General features: G+C 40.4%; 1 protein-coding gene across 10 annotated transcripts in view; it reads right to left on the bottom strand.

The window, feature by feature from the left end:
* stxbp5l (syntaxin binding protein 5L) overlaps window positions 1–19,007 on the bottom strand; it is a 126,697-nt gene extending 107,690 nt beyond the window's left edge. For all 10 annotated transcript variants that reach the window (XM_070976415.1, XM_070976418.1, XM_070976416.1 and 7 more), the window contains exon 1: window positions 18,715–19,007. In XM_070976415.1, the coding sequence (XP_070832516.1) occupies window positions 18,715–18,882 (168 nt within the window). In that variant the 5' untranslated portion in view covers window positions 18,883–19,007. The remainder of the gene's footprint in view (window positions 1–18,714) is intronic.
* Window positions 19,008–19,246: the final 239 nt, after the last annotated feature.

Genomic DNA, 19,246 nt, shown 5'->3' with positions numbered 1-19,246 from the left:
AAGACTTGGACAAAACCAGTGTTGAATAGAAATGTTACTATGTTATTACTCTTTCACCAGCAAACTGCAGTATGAGAAAGCACAATTTTAAGCCTTGTAAAAATGATACAGATAAGAATATCTGATCATAGTTTAATTTTATTAAAAAACTAATGTCTACCCACGAGAGCAACAGTCTGTCATATATGCCCATTAGAAAACATTGTAACAAAAATAACTAAATACTAATGCAAGTAACAGTATATCATGTACCCTTATAGTAACTAAACCTACATTAGAGGCAAACAAGGCCTGTGCTGCCAAGAAAAATGTCCATTAGCTCAGAGCTGCAAAGATTCGTTGACTTATTTACTTGTCAATCAAAAGAAAATAAATTGGCAACTATTTTGACGTCAAACACTTCCTGGTTCCAGCGTAAAAGTAAAGATTTGCTGTCTGTCATTGTCATTTATGATAATAAATGAAGAGTCTTTGGGTCTTGGACTGTTAGTTGGACAAAAGAAGCAATTTAGTTTTGAAGGCATCACTTTGGTCATTTTTGGCTGATCAGCATTTTTTTTTTTTTTTCATTTTATAAACAAAATGATTACTTAATTAATTGTGAAAATATTCAGCAGATTAATCAATGACGAAAATAATCATTAGTTGCAGTCCATGGACCAGTGTTTGAAAATTCCTACAATTAATTTGAATAATTCTTAAAAGAAATCAGGCAAAAATAAACCTCCAGTTCTTAGCCCATAACGAAGTCATCAGTGGCTTGTCTGTAAACAGTGTAACACCCACTGTTGCCCATCCCCTCCATCTCAACAGCAGCACAAACACCTTTGTTTGGCTGCCTGAATTGTTGAAACAGGGGTTTTCTGCTATCATGAATACTGCAGAGGCATGAATATGGAAAGACAGAGTGAGAGTCTGTGGATGGATTAAATGGTTATAAAACACAGAATAAAATCACTCTGTGGTGATCAGACTCGACAGAGGAAACGAGAAACTGTGGAGAAAGACTGATTTCCACTGCAACTACAGCACAGGCAATGAGTCTGTGCTTGTGTGTCTGTGTGTGTATGTGCTATATGTGTGCACGCTTTGCCCATATTTCCCCATTCATATTCAGTAAACAAGAGCTTATGTGTGTGAGTGTATCATCGAGCCCTGTCTACTAGAAACTATGTTTATATAGAACCCATTAGCAACAGCAAGTATGTTTTGAAGTGAACATAATGCTGGCCAAATTACATTTTGTATTAACAAAATGAGGAAATGCCGTCACTTAACACACCTGGCACATCGCAAAAATGTTGAATGTACTGAATGTATGTTTACAGTGTATTTGTTTACGGCCAAAATAAGCAATCTCACAGTGCATTATCCACTAGAAGTGACTACAGAATTATTCAACTTTTATATGGTTACATTTAGACACTGAAAGCCCTTGGTTAACATTAGGGAAAGATCATGCTCTGCTGTAATACAGAAAAGGTCAGGTGCATACACAATTTTTCCCAGACTTCGACTAAAATGTTTTTGTTGCTTAACCCTAACCAGAGTCTGGATGCAAACCCAGAATTCTGGTGTCACAGTCCCGCAATTTGTGCCTCCACCTACCTGCAACTGCAGCCTGTTACATAAAATGCAATGTTTCATTCACTCAAAGACGCAATGATGATGTTTGTCAGCACAACAGAAATGTTAACTTCATGATATACTTAGGGTAAAGAAGTGTTTATATGTGTGTGTGTGTGTGTGTGTGTGTGTGTGTGTGTGTGTGTGTGTGTGTGTGTGTGTGTGTGTGTGTGTGTGTGTGTGTGTGTGTGTGTCTCTGCTGTAGCATACCAATTACCTGATCTTCAGAAGCACATTGATCTGTCGTTTGACTAATACATACACAGCGGGGTTCCACTGCTAAATTCAGGGCAATGACTGCCTTGCATACCAATAGAGTAGTAAACAAGAATATAAACAATCTTTAATGCAAGAGGAAAAAGCAGGAAACCTAGCATCACATGTGCACTGAATCTGACCTTTTGATTGAGTATATCTATAATGAATCACAGTCAATATGGATTTGAAAAGCTCAGCCTTGTTATGATTAAATACATCTGGAATGTTCCATTTCATTCCCTTTGAATTCCGTTTTGAAAGTACATGAGATACCCAAGTCCTCAGTTTAGGAATGGGATCACACAGCAAACAGCAATGCCTGGCATTCTCCTGTAGGACTTTTATTTTCAGTAACATCACCTGTTTACTCCAGATTAGCTAGCAAAAAGTAATTAGAAATCTTGGGCATTGTGCTTGTTGTTCTGTTTCTCTGTTACAAGCATTCATTACACTGCGGCTTGAATTGGAACAGACTGAACTTTAATCCAATCAAATGGCCCAAAACAATGTTGCACTCAAGGGCTCTTCCAGGTACTTGAGCTAGTAGCAATGAAAGAATTGAAAAAACGTGCTTCTCTTATTTCATAGTGTTTGAATGTTAAAAACTTTCCAAATAAATACACTTCTGCTTTTGTGGCCACACTGAATAAATGTATTGCTGAGTACATATGTAACTCTCTCACAATACTACACCAAACGCATCTGGAAGGCATTAGACTGTTACCTTAAAATATGCACCATGATTCCCAACACCAACAACCCGATACACATCCACATTTAAATTACTCCACAATCAAATGGTTTTGAGATGGCAATTCCCTTTTAATGTGTTCTCACATGAAAACAGATTACTTGATGCCAGAAGTAACTACATTCGGTGAGACAAAGTTTGCAGAATGGGCACTGACACACACTTTTACCCAATCCTTAAAAAACACTTGCCTTCCCCACCATTCTGCTTTTATTGAAGAGGACAAAGAGCAAGGTCATGTGTTTGAGTTGACAGGAATTCTATGTTTTGAGCCTGTGTACACATTCATACACAAAATCATTCATATGCTGTACTGGTCTGCACACACATCATGGAGAAACACACATATTTAAGGAAGAACCTATTCAGACGCACATATATTCACATACTTATCCTACAGGTCTTGACATCAGGCCCCTTTAGGTTCCCTAGCCTAGCTCCAGTGCACTGTTGCTGGGATACAGGCGAGCCACCCCCCCATATACATTCAAGAGAACCAAGACGTGGATGAGAAATACATTTACTCTGGTGACTCTCAAAGCCGCTCATATATATTTTAAGGCCAAAGCCATAAAGCCATTTTCTTCCTCTTTCAGTGAGGGTGTTTGTACATGTAGTGTATGTGTGTATGCAAGTGTGCGTGATCAGGTTCACCCATACTTCAATCCTCTATCTTTTATTCATATAAATACAATGACGAAACTCCATGCCACTGTAGTTTGCAAATGTCTAAAGCACTGATGCCTAATAAAGACAGCTTAATTCATTCAGCAACATTTTGAAGTCTCATTAGCTTGTTTTTTGCAAACATATGTTATCAACTTGTCATGTGATCAGTCCCCCATCACAAACAGCCCAAAAATTAACAAGGGAAAATAAATGAAAAGGAATTACCATATGTATATTCATTCTGTTGAAGCTACATTTAGAAACACAGTCAGCCATGCAGCAAATGTTAACCTGCTGCAAAGGACCTGTGTTATGGCTGCCAGAGGCTGCATTACATCAACTCCGCTCTCCATCCACCTCCTCCCCTTTTCTCTTCCTCTGTTGTGTTGTTTTCTCTCTTCCACATATACACAACCTTTATGCACACAAGCCTGATGTTCAATCAGATAACCCCACACAGACATCTCCAGCCCCAAAAGACCAATACCACCTCATGCTGCACCCACCATCCTCTCTCTCTCTCTCTCTCTCTCTCTCTCTCTCCACACAGCACTCAGCTGCAGAGCTGGTCTAGACCCCTGGTTCTATAAATAGCAGGCAGCACCTATGTCTACCACTGCCAGCAAATTGTGCATTGAGCAGCTATATCCCCAAACATGGATCAACACGATGGAATACGACATTAAATTCTCAAATATATCTGTGTTTGATTACAGTAATTATCCGTAACATATACACTGATATTAAGGCACAAAAGTTAATTCTAATTTAGCACTTTTGTGTGGCAGCTTATTCAAGATCATAGAATTGTTCCTATTTGCTGTTACCATATAGGACTGACTATAAGCACTCTAAAGACCTTGCATTATTCTCACAAAGGGTGCCTAAGAATGTGTGATTGTGAAAAATGACTTGTAAGCTCTGTCAAATACACCGATTCACTAAGCTCCGAGGCTAACAAATCTGTTTTTGAATACTCCATCTCTCCTCTGCTTTAGTAGCAAAGACTAGTGTGCTAAATATTACAGTAGCTGCCAATTAGAAATTATAAATGTGATCAGGTGGGATTATACTAACTGAAGCTAATTAACAATAATTTTGAGAGTAACTTGGCAAAAATCCAAATTGTTGGCGCTCTGAAAGCCATGTTTGGATTTTGTACTAACTGTTTATTATGAAAAAAAAAACAAAAAAAAAACTACTGCACAATCAAGGATGGACTGCATATTGTACTGGTTTAACAAGAACAATGCTGTGACTCTACAAGAGAAACAATAAAATCCATGATCCCCAGAAAATTCTGACTAGTATTAGTATGTTTTTGGTGGCAACAACAGCAGATTCTACACAAAGTCATGTTTACTGAACAGAGGGGTAAACAGATTCAGACTTCACAACGGAATATACTACTGAAAAAATGTCATTGTATTCATGACTAACAAATGATTGCCAGGAAATGCAGTGTTGAGAAAAAAGCAATGAGATCTAGTAGTAGGGCTGTTTCTAATATTCTGCCTCCTTAATGTATGTTAATTGAAAAGACAAAAAATATAAACAGCTCTCAATTTAATGTAGTCCAGTGCAACACCACCTCTAGCTGTAACCTAAATATAAACATATAATTGAGTTTACACATTGATATGGACAAGAGATGTACCTCAGTAGGCGCTTAATATACAGTGAAGGATGACTGTTCACCTGGTAGCTAAATTCAGGTGTCACTTAAGACGACCTAAAGAATGTTTAATGTTTTTTTAGAATCAGTGCTGGACCTTGGTAGATACCGTTTAGCAAGAATACATTGGTGCCCTGAGCAGACTACAGCCTGACCTTGATGGTGTTTTGATACATTAATCTACACAACAAAATCACGAGGGAAGCACTGTGCACATAGAGCAAGAATAAATGGAGGAATGGATGAAGAGGCCACTTATGATGTGCAATCTGAGGCAAGAGCACTGACAAGTGGTAAATAATGCATAGTGAGTGTAGTATGTGCATGTATGGCAGAAAAAAGCAGAAGTGGAAATGGAAATGTACTAAATGGAAGACATACTTGTACATATTACCTGTAAAAACAGAAAAAAAGTATTTTTTATACCAACATAAATTAAACCATGTTTCTGTGATTGTTGGAGGATACGTGCCAGATTAAAGCAGAGATTGCTTCAGGTTAGTTTAGGATGTAAACTAAGTCTCTACTATGAGCACCCAAACACATTATTGGTCCCTTGTCAATAAAAGCAATGATTCTTAATAAAAGTGAGGTGGACAGAGGAACAATGGACATGGAATTCATCTCCAGAATTTACTTTCCTTAAAATTAACAGCTGGCGTGTCCGACAGAGTGAACGCTAATGCTAACATACGTTAGCTTAAGGGGCGCTTTCAAAAATGGCTATTGGCTGAAAATCACCACAAATCTAAAAGCAAACTTACAGGGGCATATCGTTTAATCTTTTAGCGATACTGAAATGGGATCACTAACCTTCAAAACTGTTTGCAGAGGTCAGTCTGTCAGTCCTTTAGGTAGGGGCTTAGCTTCAAACCGCCGGGTTAAGATAACCATAAGCTAGCTAACGCTTGGCTAGTAACAAACGTTTAGCTAACTTTGCTCTTCAGTCCATTTCTGTGGCGAAGAAGCGGAGAGAATTATTTGTCCACCAACAACGCATTTCTTTTCTGTCGGTGGCAGCAAACACGATATCTATGGAAAGTAGATAAGTCTTTCTCAGGTCTCTCGGCAGTTGGAGCGGCGAACCAGGTCCACGCGCCAGCCACAATAACGCACTAAAGAAGGACGCACGCGCCAGTTTGCCTGTATGAGGCGTGCCGGTTGAGAGCCTCCACCTTCGTCTCAGCCACCTGTTTTCCACCATGAACGTATGTCAGGTTCGACATGTTCATGACGAGGCAAACTCGTCATCGTAGCCAAACGGCCACAATGCAACTCTGTCTTAAAGTGACAGGCTTAACAATAATAATTCTAACCAACTACACAAAAAAGGTCATGGGGTTTTAAACAAATAATATTGCTATGGGAAAAAATTGCACAGCAGATAAATATATAGGTACCACAGTACAAAAAATATATGTATAGGCTTAGTACAAAAAGAGAAAATATATAATATTGGGGGGAAAAAATTCAATATTGCACAAGATACTGCATGGCAAGATGTTGTATGTGTAATGTGTTGCCTGTTTGCATACAAATCATCCAAGGGTTGTAGCACCTATCCCTTCAGGCTAAATGTCAAGATGAGAGACAGTAGTGAAGAGAAAAGTAGAGTATCCCCATCATGTTACATCTCCTCCAATTTACAGAGACGTTACAGAGTCAGGGCGCCCCTCAAACAAACAAAGATACACAAGGCTTCCCCTACCAGTGTTTGAAGCGAGATATTTTGAGGTTGCTCTGAAATTCCTTTGATCTAGTCAGAAGCAGCCCAAATAAAAAAAAAGAGGCTAATCTGAACGTGGGCAGGAGAGAAGACGTTTTAAGGAGGAGTGGAAAGGAGATCAAGGGTTTCTCAATGTGAAACAAGAGTTGAAACACACAGTGGTTACACAACACAGCATGCTCCCATTCATCCCATTATTGTTCAGATATCCATCAGGTCTACCTCCGGTCAAGGGTTTTTGTTGTTTTTTTTTAATAAGAAATACCATGCAACTAATATATTTACAATATAAGAAATACAAACCTACAAGAGTAAAGAAAACAAGTGAGACTTTTAAAGCTTGCTTTGAACGACTACAGTCTTTTGTTGCTCTTTTAAACATGTCAAAAGATTTTCAGTGACTATCTGTGACCATGTAGTAGGCTTATGAATGAACCTGCTCCAGCTGGAAATGTAGCCACTCGAATGAACTTGAAACACATATGCAACAAACAAAGCAAAGAGCTGAAAGCCCCTAAAACTGCCTGCAGAGCTGCAGGTGATAATTCTCTGTGTGCTCATCATACAAGTAGAGCAGCTTTTATTTTAACCAGCAAGAGCAATTTTCTGTTTTGCCCATCATGTAAATTTAGATCACCAACCTCAGTTATATGAAAAAAGTGTGTTTAATTGATTTTCAGTACAACACATTTTATTGTAATTACTGATAACCATCTAGCTCTCCAGTCAGACCAAATCACAAGCTGGAGCCACTACCTAGACAGATTTTGCTGTGCTACACCCAGAATTTTGTTTATTTTTTCTGTGAGAGTGCTCACAAGTAACGGGCTATTCATCACGTGTTTGCCTTAAACATATCAAACAGTTTAAAGAGCAGTGAGCACCACTGGTAGAAAGAAAATGTGTCAGCAACAGGAACTCGCTTCATTGACAGAAAAACACCCACACACCGAGAGGTGATCTGAACCACCACAGGAATGATTGCATGGCACCAAAATTTGAGAGAGAAAACAAAAACATTTGATAGCGAATGCTGGGTGCGCTGTAGCAGGCGAACCTACGTATGATCTTTGATATTAAAAACTATCCTGAGTGTTTTTTCCAGTGTCTTTTCAATAAAGTGATTCAAGGTTTCCAGGGTGTGATTCTTTATCATGCTGAAAGCCAAAGGATGAGGGGACTTTCATTCATCACTGAGGCTGAGGCTGATCTAATAAGCCCTTCCTCCATGCACTTGCTGCACGACACATGAATGCACACACACACGCACACATACACACAGTCACGCAGAGAATAACACACAAATGCGAACAGGGTAAGAATGCAGTGTGAGAGCTAAGAAGTATAAAAACGAGTGAATGAGCCTGGATAAGCTTCCCTCCCTGCTGACTGTAGTGGGCCCATTTGTATGAGAGCTGCAGACTACACAGTGTTACGTGTGTGTGGCCAGAGGAAGCGGGGACGGACACTTGTATGTATATGTTTGCTGTGTCTGTTAGCATTTATGCATTTACACTGCATCAAAGTATACTGCATGATTATCTCCGCTAGGCGTAAGCCTGGAGGGGATCATGTGTTTGGTCATGTTTGTGTGTGCGTGTGCTCATGTGCCCATGTGTGTATCTGTCCATAGCTCATCTCACATACTACCCATCAGCCTAATATATTTGCACATTCATGACCAGCCTATTCTCACCAGAAAAATGGCCTTATAGACAGCAGTGCTTATACTTTGCTTGAGTATTTCTATTTGATGCCACTACATTTATGTGACAACTTTAGATATTAGCTACTTTTCAAATGAAGATTTACACATAAGGCATGATAACAATATATCATGTTAATATACAAAAAACAAATTGGACTACCAAACAGTTTATAAAATCAAATCAGCTTCACCTCACCCAACTACAAGAGCAATTATGTTAATTACACATGAAGGCATCAAAATAGCAATACAGTAGTACTTTATATAATAGTAAAACGCTCACAGGGATCATTTTTCAGCATTATGAGTTTTCTTATTTTTGATACTTTAAGTTTATTTTTGCTGATAATACTCATGTACTTAGTATTTGCAAGGCAAGAGTTTTACTTGTTATTTTCACAGTGTGGTATGACTACTTCTGCTCAAGTAGAGGAACTGAATATTTCTTCCACCCCTTTGTATAAGTCATCTGTGCAAATATGTTCATTGTGAGGTGGTGGCCATAGACATTGTGACAGGAGTGAGGGACGAAGTCAGGTGATGTAGTATAAACAGCAAGAAAAGTCTGCACATGTCAGCGTTGACTTGATCTAAATTACATGTAACATTTAAGTCACTATGCAGCGGTAACATTTTAAACCCAAACCATGATCTCCTTCTAAACCTAGTTTTCCTGAAAGTAGTTTTGGTGCCTAAACATAAACACCATTTCACACATTAACCACATGACCACAAAGGTCCAGTATGCCTATTGACCTATTCAGTCATTCAGGTATGAGGACATGTTGTATACATGGTTAACACTGCACAGATAGGTGAAGCACACAGTCGTATTTTAGCCGACAGCATTTAACGCAGATCTTTTAAGGGTCAAATGTGGTAAATGTTAGACATGTGTCTCTTCAGAATACAGCGTGGGCCTAACAGCCACATATACATGATTTCTATTATATAAGTCCAAAGCAATCATTTCTTGTGTGTGTGTGTGTGTGTGTGTGTGTGTGTGTGTGTGTGTGTGTGTGTGTGTGTGTGTGTGTGTGTGTGTGTGTGGAGGAGGTGAATGTTGTGATTGTTGTGTCGTGCTTTCATGCAGTTGTGGGGTTAGAAACCAGCTATGTGTGAATGCACTGTATATGTGGTTTAACCTTTTAACCACAGCAGGCATGACAGTGAATCACTCATGGCATCAGCATCATGCCTTAGGCCTGATAGAAAAAATAGGAATGGACAAAGAAGTCACGTGTTACTACCCATGACAATGTAGCCTGTCTCTCTAGCCCCTAATGATCACTGAGAGGAACGCACATGGTCACACATGGTTGGTTTTCAAGATAAAGGTTTGTTGTTTTTGGGTGTATTTCCAGATTTTATTTTTTTTTTAATTGGTTGAATAGTTGCACTTTTATGGACTTTGTAGTTATCAGACTGCAAGCTAATGTGGTTAGCTTAAGTGACTATAGCTTGCACACTATCATGACACTGTAGTCTGATGTAGGCTACAGTATGATTCTTAACCCACAAATGAGTTAAAATGCATTTTCTTCATTAGTTAAGCAAAACTTCACACATTAAATGCTGAATCGATGTTAAATCATTTGTTGAATAACTTAACATTTGACTTCAGAGGAGGCTCAGAGCGGCCTTAAGGATTAGTTCTTGATATGCGCTATATTGAAACTGGATTTTTGTGGTTTAGGGAAGCAGACAAGATAGTTAAGAACAGCCATATACGTTCCTCTTTATGATTACTGGAAGAGTTGTTGACAAGTTGACACCATGCATTTGCATCATTTTTTCATCATTGAGTGAAAGAGAATAATGCAAGTTAATTGTAATAATTACACCAATGCAATATTTTGATTAAGATATTTCATCCCATATATATGCCATAATGAATTTGCAATAATTTACTCAATCTACACAAGGGATGTACAGCTGTAATTAGAAAATGATGAGCTTTCTAATTACTTGTAATCTCTAAGAAAATGGGAAAATTAAAAAGCTTAATAGAGGAAGTCTGTCTGTGAACTTTGCTATCTCATTTTCCACAAGGCAGAATGTGTTCCTGCAAAATGAGATGATTCAGCTATCAGACTGTACATTATAGCAGCTATTTAATGCCAATCATAAGCACTGTCTCCATCTGTGAAGACGTTACAATGCTATATTTTGATTACTATATTGAAATATACTAACAATCACTGAAGATGTGCAAATATAATGCTGAAACACTAGAAATAAATTCCTTCTTGAATACACTGTCTCTTCTTCATCCTGCACACACTTTTTGAAGTATTCTGAAAATAAAAAAATGCCATAAAGGAACCTTGAATCCTCCAACAAGCTGTGTTTCTATTAAAAACATCTAAACTCTTAGATACTTTTAGAAAAACATCCAATAGATGAGGTTTGTCAAGTGCTTGAGAGTAGCACTTAAGAGTGGAGGGATCCACTAACCACTCAGAGAGGCTGGGAAGAAACTGTATGTTGGTTTAAAGCTTTGTAGTGCTGCAGCTCCATGTGTATTGTTTCAATAATAACATTTCAACTTGGTAGTCTCATGCGCTGAAACATCGAGTTTGCATTGGTTTTGCTCAGATTTTCTCACAAAGTAAAGTGAAGGGGCAATAGAAGTGTACATAAAATAGATGCATCTCTGCAAGTGGCCACATGACACATGGACAGAGGTTAAAGGATGAAGGAACAACAGGAGATGATAAAACCAGGTTAAGGCCAATAATAGCTCCACCTGACAGAAATAGGGTGTCAGGAATTAATATGCACTCCTAGTATGACAAATTCCACATGTTCTGTGATGCTGACCAGAGCACAGAGCGCTCCTCTGCACACGGTGGTAAATGTGGCGAAGCAAAGACGAATGATGGTGGCAACGCAATGTGGGACGGCAAAACAGAGGAAAGGTCACACTCCACTTGCACTGTTTGTTGACATTCTTGTTGCAGGTCGTGAAAAATGGCAAGTTATGATAGGTTGGGGACAACCTGTAGCCTGTCATGTCTCTCAGTTAAATCGTGGCAAGAATTCATGACTCTGTACTCTGACACAGTGACTGTTGTCTGTGTGTAGTCTGAACCTTTTCTCCTCACTTGGTGCGTTTTATTCATGGAGACAATTTGCCGGATAACTCTGTCATTTTTAAGCATTTATTGCCTTTTGTGAGCAGTCAGTACAGAATTATTGGTGTGGGTCAACAGTGGATTGAAGACGATTGATTTCCACAGTCTTTTTTCTCCCCAGGCTCGAACACTGATGTCGCCACAGAAACACAAGCAAAAAATGCTTTTTGGATGAAACCTTTAAAGTTGCCTAAAGTAGATATCCTTCATAACTTCCAATGTTAGAACTTGAACAGTAAAGATAAAAAGAAAATATCAGGTTCGATTTTTTTTTTGCTGAACTTAATTTGAGTAGGATTCTGTTCTCTCAAGGAACCGCACATCACACAAAAGAAGAATTAATGCAGTGGCTGATCAAGCACCTCCAAATGAAAACAGACTGCATGGGAGTGAAGTGATGTAAAATTGATGTGAAATGAAGGACTGGTGGAAAAGCTCACTCCATTATACTTGCACAGCATGAGGTGAGGCAGGCAGTCTGCCGTCACCTACAGACAGAATGGACAAAGCATTTTGAAAACCCACACAAAATCAAGAGGCGGCTTTTTCTCTTTCTCAAACACACACAGAAAAAAAATAGTGTACAATGTGACATAATAGTTAGCGTCTGCACAGCGTCTTCATGTTGTGCAGATTCTCGGTGAGCTCTAATGTTCCTCTTCAGTAATGCTTTCATGCTGCACAGCCGGCGACATCCATCACAACATGATGTTTGGTCACATGTTCCGCTGGTGTTCATGTCATTTCTTTTATAGAAGATTATATAATTTCCAGAAAATAGGGAGTCAGGCACATGACACCTCAAGCATAAAACGCTTTTGGGACGGATGCTGCATACTGAACACACATGCATGCACACTCCTTAAAAATCTGTGCTCCTGTGTCTCTGTTGTACACAGTTTACCAAATATCTCTCCTCTCCTATTGCCTTTTCCCCATCTTCTACTCTCAGTCTGACATCAACTCCTCCTTAATTGATCCCACACTGTGGCTTCTGACAGGCAGTTGACACATGGTAATGTGAGACTAGCTGGAAGTCAACCCACTGAATCATCGCACCATGGAAATCTCACGGGGTCTCTGGTGAGGGAGTGAGGCGATCTCATCTTTACAATGTATCACAGTGTCAGAGGAAAGAGACAGGGCAGGGAAAACTTGTAAACTCCTAACTTAAACCATGAGTTTCACAAAGAAATGTTTTTGTCTACAAAATATATGTCCCTGACCAAGTGACAAATTACACTAAAACCATTTGCTAGGGGCATTATTAACAAGGCCAGGAACCCCCCTGACACTCTTCACACTCACTCTACCTCTACTTGTCACATAGACATTGCCATAACCCTATGTGTGACAGTAACGCTCTGCTTGGACTTTCTTTTGAAAAAAACAAAAAAAACCAAAAACCAGTTTGTGCTTCTGGGAAAAAAATAAAAGACTTGTGTATATATGTTGTTATTATATTGTTATATTTTTTTACTTACTGTTATATTTTTAACTTTTTTAATAGCTTTTTTTTAATAGATGTGTCATGTACCAACCTTGACAAAGCAAATTCCTCGTATGTGTAAAATCGTACTTGGCAATAAAGCTTTTTCTGATTCTGATTCGCTCTCTGAAAGTGGAGTAACATGAATTAACAAGACAAAATATCTAAGAAGCTAACATGAAAAAATCGAATTGGAGATTTTACTCAGTAAAATCAGATTCATAGTTGGTCAAATAAATAGGCTTCCACTTAGAAATAAGTGCATTATATAGGAATATCCCATTAACAACAATGACAAGAGTCCACCTTGCTAATGGCTGTGGTTGTAGCTGAATCATAACATCAGCATGCTGCATGCTCACAATGATAATGATAGCATGCTAACGTAACACACAGAAAGTTTGCCATGTTCACCATCTAAGTCTAGCGTGTTACCATGCTAACATCTGCTAATTAGCGCTAAACACTAAGTAGAGCTGAGATGTTGAACACAATGATGGCGCTGGATGAAAAGTCAGGGGATAACCAAAGTTGATCATCTGAGTGATATTGCCATCACTAAATACACGCTGTCAATAACAACCCAGTGTTAGAGTTTTATGGATTGTTACACACAAAAGAATTAGCTTTACAGAATCAAAACTACTGGCTGCAAAATGTGGCACAAAGCAACTGAATTCCTCTGTAAATGTAGTTTTATCTGGCCGTCTAATTTGGTGAACACAGAAAGAAGGAATGTTCTCACAAAGGAATCTAATTTGAAATGTAATTGTGCTGGTGTTATGGGTAATCATACATTCCCTTTGAGATTAATCATTTAGTAAAGGAGTTAGAAATGTGAATGGGGTCAAGATGTCCCAGTCGTGCAGTTTCAAGCTCCAGATCCAAAAATATTAAAAACACTTAAAACCTAATTGAGTTCAGATATGAATTTCCAACTGCAGCGATCTGAGACCACCAGTCAAACAACATTTTCATTGCTCCAAACAATTACAGCGACTTATGCTCATGTTTTCCTGGCAAGTGACTTCTCGTGGCGATAATGACTCTTCTTTCTAGGAAACATAAACATGCATGCATTACATTCAGTTGCCACATTTAAAAAATGGTGTATGCAGAAACAAATGTGAGCGCAGTGTACAGATGTGAGCAGCTGTGTGACTATGCTGATGTGACAATTGATTTGCCCTTTGTGTTTCTGCCCCAGTAGTGTCTAATGCGCGCCAGGCTACCTCTGGCTCATCTAATCACAGTGCTGCAAAGGTCCAGTCAGAGATCGCACACCTGACTGCTGAAGGATCTTGGCATAGTTAGTACCACGTCTGCATCAAATTAAGTCAAATAGTGTTAAAGTATGTGCTTATCTGTCAGACTAAGGCCACATTTCGAAATTCTATTTTTTCACATCAGCTTACATTTGTCTGTGACTAAGAGAGTATTCAGAAATTCCAATTAATGGGGTCAGAGCCATGTTCTTCACAGTGACAAGTAGGACTTAATATGGAAATCGTCACTCTAAAGTCAGTTCTCCACTAGAGAGGTGATGGGGTAAAAAAAAAAAAAGAAATGTCACATAGAATATGAATGAAGTCAACTGAGGTAAAGACTTCCCAGAATGCAAATGACAGCCATTATGACAGAAGCTGCCAATGATTAGCATCAAACATCTGGCTTTTAGTGGAATACTGTGAATAGCTTCATTTTTCCACATACACAGGATGCATACAGCTTTTTTTTAGATGCCAGTGCGATAGCCCTACTATCTTTGAAAAGCTTATTATAGAAATATTTTGACAGAGTGTCAGATTTTTTTCATTCCCTTGTCATTTTTAAGGCTCCATGTTCAGTGGCTCTTTTGAACATATCCCTCATTTGACTCTTCTAACCTGCTCTTGCTACAGGATTTTTCTTGTGATGAAAATAAAGGACAACCTGAATGAAAACTGAGTTATCAGTGAAACCACATAAACGGAAATAAAGATCAGCCTTAATTGTACAGTGAAACCACTGTATTATTTTGTCTCCTCCCCACAGGAATCGATATTACCGGGAGAAAAACCTTAAATTATCTGAAGCATCTCAGCCAGTTGCTGACTAAGGTCTGCAGAGTGCTTAGCAGGGCATTCATCCTGCAAACTTTGTGTTCCATCTCCTTTCAAAAGTGCTCCGCTCGTAAGACATCTGGAGACAGTGCTGTCATGTTGCATGCTAGGAATATACAGTGGGGATGAAGGGATATACCTGGTCACATGGACAGCACTCAAATGAGGCTCCTTTGGAAAGAAGCATGCATCATTACACCACCATCAACAGTAGCTTGTAACAGTCACACATGAGAGAATGGATCCATGATTCAAGCTGTTTACACCAGATCCCGATCTGTCATCAGCATGTTGCACCAGAGCTCAAGATTTGTTGTTTTGTCCAACATTTCTCTACCGTTTAGTCATCCAATTTAAATGATTGTGCCCCCATTGCGAGTCTCCCTTCTCGTTCACAGCCAGCAGTAAGACAACATAATTTGGCCTTTGCTGAATTAGCCCACCCTCCAAGGCTTGACAGACAACATGAGCTGTTATTTGCATATTTGTCAGTCTGAGCAAGTCTTGTGTGTTTTCACCGTCATAACTGCTACTTAAGTGTCCTGTTTGTCCAATCTCTCTAATCTCTGGACACTGCATGTGAGCACACATTGTGTCAACAGCTTTGCTAAACTACTGGAGAGGACATTTTCCCCATGTTTGCGTTGCTGGGCTGTAAGTAGCCAGAGGTAACGTGCTTTAGATCACCTATTCATTTAGCCTCCTGCCTTCATTCAGTCCTGCTTTTTATTTCCATTACGTCATATCATCAACACAACACTGACATGGTTGGGGGTGCAACGACTGAGGGAGAGAGATGTACCAACATATAGAGATGCTTTTCTTTGTTTTGACACAAATTAATATCTACATAAATCATAAAATAACACAAGTAATATCGTTGGTGAAGAGGTCACATGAGTGTTTCTTGTGGTTTCTTAAAGTAAAATGATTTATCATTCTCATAAGCACCGTCTTCTTTCATCATTCAGTTCAGTTTATTTAATTACTAACCAACAAAACACAATGTAATCCAATCTCTCTCTCCCTCCCTCTCTGTCTGTGTCTGACTTCCTCTCTCCTGCACAAAATGAGCTCATTTTGCTCTAAACTGAATGAACCTATAGATTCAATGAGGCTGCCAGCCACCTGGGTACCTCCCAATTCCCTCCTTTACTCCTTCAGTCTGAGCGAGATTTCACCACAACCTTGTTTTATCACCTCTGCTACCAGGTGCTACAGCACTTTTCACTATCAGCACACCAAGATACTGTATAATCCAAACAAAAATGAGTCGTTGCATCTTCCCACACTGCACAGTGAGGACAGAAGTCATGACTAACTTTGAGAAGTTAGCCAAGATGCCAAACCCTCCCACACATACTGCACCAGCTCACGGATTTATATCCTTGTTAGAAAGTGAAGATACAGTCTAAGAATATTTGGGGAAATGACTGGAAAATGAAAAATTTAGGGGATGTGTTTCTCCCTGCTGTGCTCATATCAAATGAAAAATGCATTCATCTGTTATTAGCAAGCCAATTTGGGAGCAATGTGTGTTTGATTTACATTCAAGAAACACACTCGTTCACTTTAATTCAACCCTCTGACATTTACATAAACCAGTTTCTGCGATGTATGCTAGGCTCGTAATTTGTTTCTTAAAAGAATGAAGAGAAAGGTCAGGGTAGACATTACATTGTTCCATATGTCTCAACCCACATGAGGAAGCACATCCTCCTTAGACGATGAGAGGGAAAATAACAAGGACGACTTCTTTTGTGCACTTAATCTTCCATCCATTAAAACACTGACTTTATTTTACTTTCACATAGCCTTTCATAGTTTTAATGGGGGTCAGTATTAGTGTGAAGCATTAGCTTGCCATGGAGATTAATGTCCAAAACATGTCTTTAGCAATAGATAATATGTGATGGACATACTGGTTAAAGTAGACAATGGTGACCAAACCTCCCCATGCCACCTTGAACCCTGTCTGTTTTAGGAAAGAAACTGACAACATAACTGCTGTAACTGAACTGGCTCTTCCTGCCTCCCTCTCCCTCTCTGCATGTCTCTCACTCCCTCTCTCTCACACAGACATACAACCTGCACCTGCACAGACTTAAATAAAAACACTGGACAAATGTGATGGTGGTGGGAATGGAGAGCGTATTTGTACACTCATGACTTTTTCATGAGGGGCTCCGTTGATTCAGTGTCCTCAATAACAGCCTTGCATTAAGCCACTCGCTGAAGGAGGAGCAGCTTCCTGCATGGGACCAGGCGATCAGGCTGTTCTTTTCCAGCACTTTCTCCTCCCTGCCTGCCTGCCTGCCTGCCTGCCTGCCTGCCTGCCTGCCTGCCTGCCTGCCTGCCTGCCTGCCTGCCTGCCTGCCTGCCTGCCTGCCAGCCAGCCAGCCTGCCCAGGGTGCTCTGCAGCATCCTTCACAGCTTGCGAATCAACCTCCCTCCTCCCCCAGTCCCTGGGAAAGAAAACCCCCCCCCCCCCCACCAGTGTCACTCTGCCCAATAATAATAAAGCTCTGCAAACAACCAGTTTTCTCTTGGGTTCCCAATGAATTATTCACGTCTGTATCCAAAATTCACCCCGTTTCTTTAAGAGTGAGGAATAATTGCTGCAGTCAACTCCAAAAATGCATCCAGAAAAGGGCTGCAATGGGCGGCAGAGGCTGCTATAAATACCCCCACCTCCTCTCCACCCTCCCCCCCAACCATCTACATCCCTCCCTCATTCTCCCTCCTTCTCGGTGAAAAACACATCAGCTAGGACAGTACTGCAGGGTCCTTCCGCTGGCTTGCTGTGCACTTTTTTTTATGCAAGGGAGGGACACCAGTTATGTCATCGCTCCTACACCATTCGTGCCTGCTTGCTGATGCAACAGGGAGGCTGCTATTCATCGACTTTCTCTGGATTGTTTATATCACATGTGTGTAGGCTGCTGCAGCCTGTGCAGCATGCTGATGACGGGGCGCATATACTACACATACTGGTGGGAACTGGAGTGTACCCAAAACTGCACGCACACACACACACACACACACACACACACACACACACACACACACACACACACACACACACACACACACACACCAGCTTCGCTCGCCGTGCACACGTGTCCGCGGGGGCTAAGCTTTATGTAGATGAACAATGGGTGACTAATGGAGTAACCGCAATTCTTTGCAGCTAAGGCCCTAAAACAAAAAGCCACTGAGGCTTTTGTCTGGCGAGGCTTTGAACGCGTCTCTCTGATGTTCCGTCTAAAATTACCTCCACTCCAGGGGGAATTGGAAACGAGGAGCTGCCCGCGGTGCTGAACTTTCAACACAAACAGAGCAGACAGGCCAACACATCTAACGCAGCAGCTGAACTCACTCCAAATTCACCTTTTGCGACCCCTCTCCGCTTCTTAAATGCCTACATCAGCGCACGTAGGTTTTGTCTACAAGCATCATACATGTGAATGAGGATGTGAAGAAGCCAGAATCCAAAGTGTGCCGTGCTGACTGTGGACTGACTGTGTCGGATGTTGGCGGCCTAGATTTGAGCAAACCTGCTCATCTACCCACCTTACACAGCTGAAAGTTTTCCGACACCAGCGTCTCCTGGACGTCGATTTCCTTGGGAGTTGGCGCCGCGGTGGGAGTCCCGGCCGCGCTGCCGCACGATGGGGATCCGATCGTCCCTCCCGGAGAGGAGGTAGTCAAGCCGTCCAACACCTTCCGAAACTTCTTCATTTTCTATCGTGTTTTTGGTGTATTTTCAGGTTATGGATGGACAGCAAGAAGACCACTCTGCTTTCTTTGTTTTCCCAGAGTTCCCGGTCTCCTCTCGGATGCAAGATCCCAACTCGTTCAAGCGGCCAAAGAAAGAAATCGTCGCTTCCTGCAGCAGTAACAGAGCAAAAGACCCGCTCTCTCTTTCTCTCTCTTAGGTGCAATTTAAAAAGTCACAGAGGCACCTCATCTTGCTTCCTGGCTGCTGTCCACAAAAAAAATGAATGCGTCTGAGCCACTCTGATCTGAGGATTACAGCCAATGTTGCAGATGCAGGTCGCCTATCTCATATCAGAGCATGCACCGACGGCTGCTGAGAACTACT

The sequence above is a fragment of the Chaetodon trifascialis genome, chromosome 12 (genome assembly GCF_039877785.1).
Source record: "Chaetodon trifascialis isolate fChaTrf1 chromosome 12, fChaTrf1.hap1, whole genome shotgun sequence".
Lineage (NCBI taxonomy): Eukaryota > Metazoa > Chordata > Actinopteri > Chaetodontiformes > Chaetodontidae > Chaetodon > Chaetodon trifascialis.
This window is presented reverse-complemented; position numbering and strand designations above follow the sequence as displayed.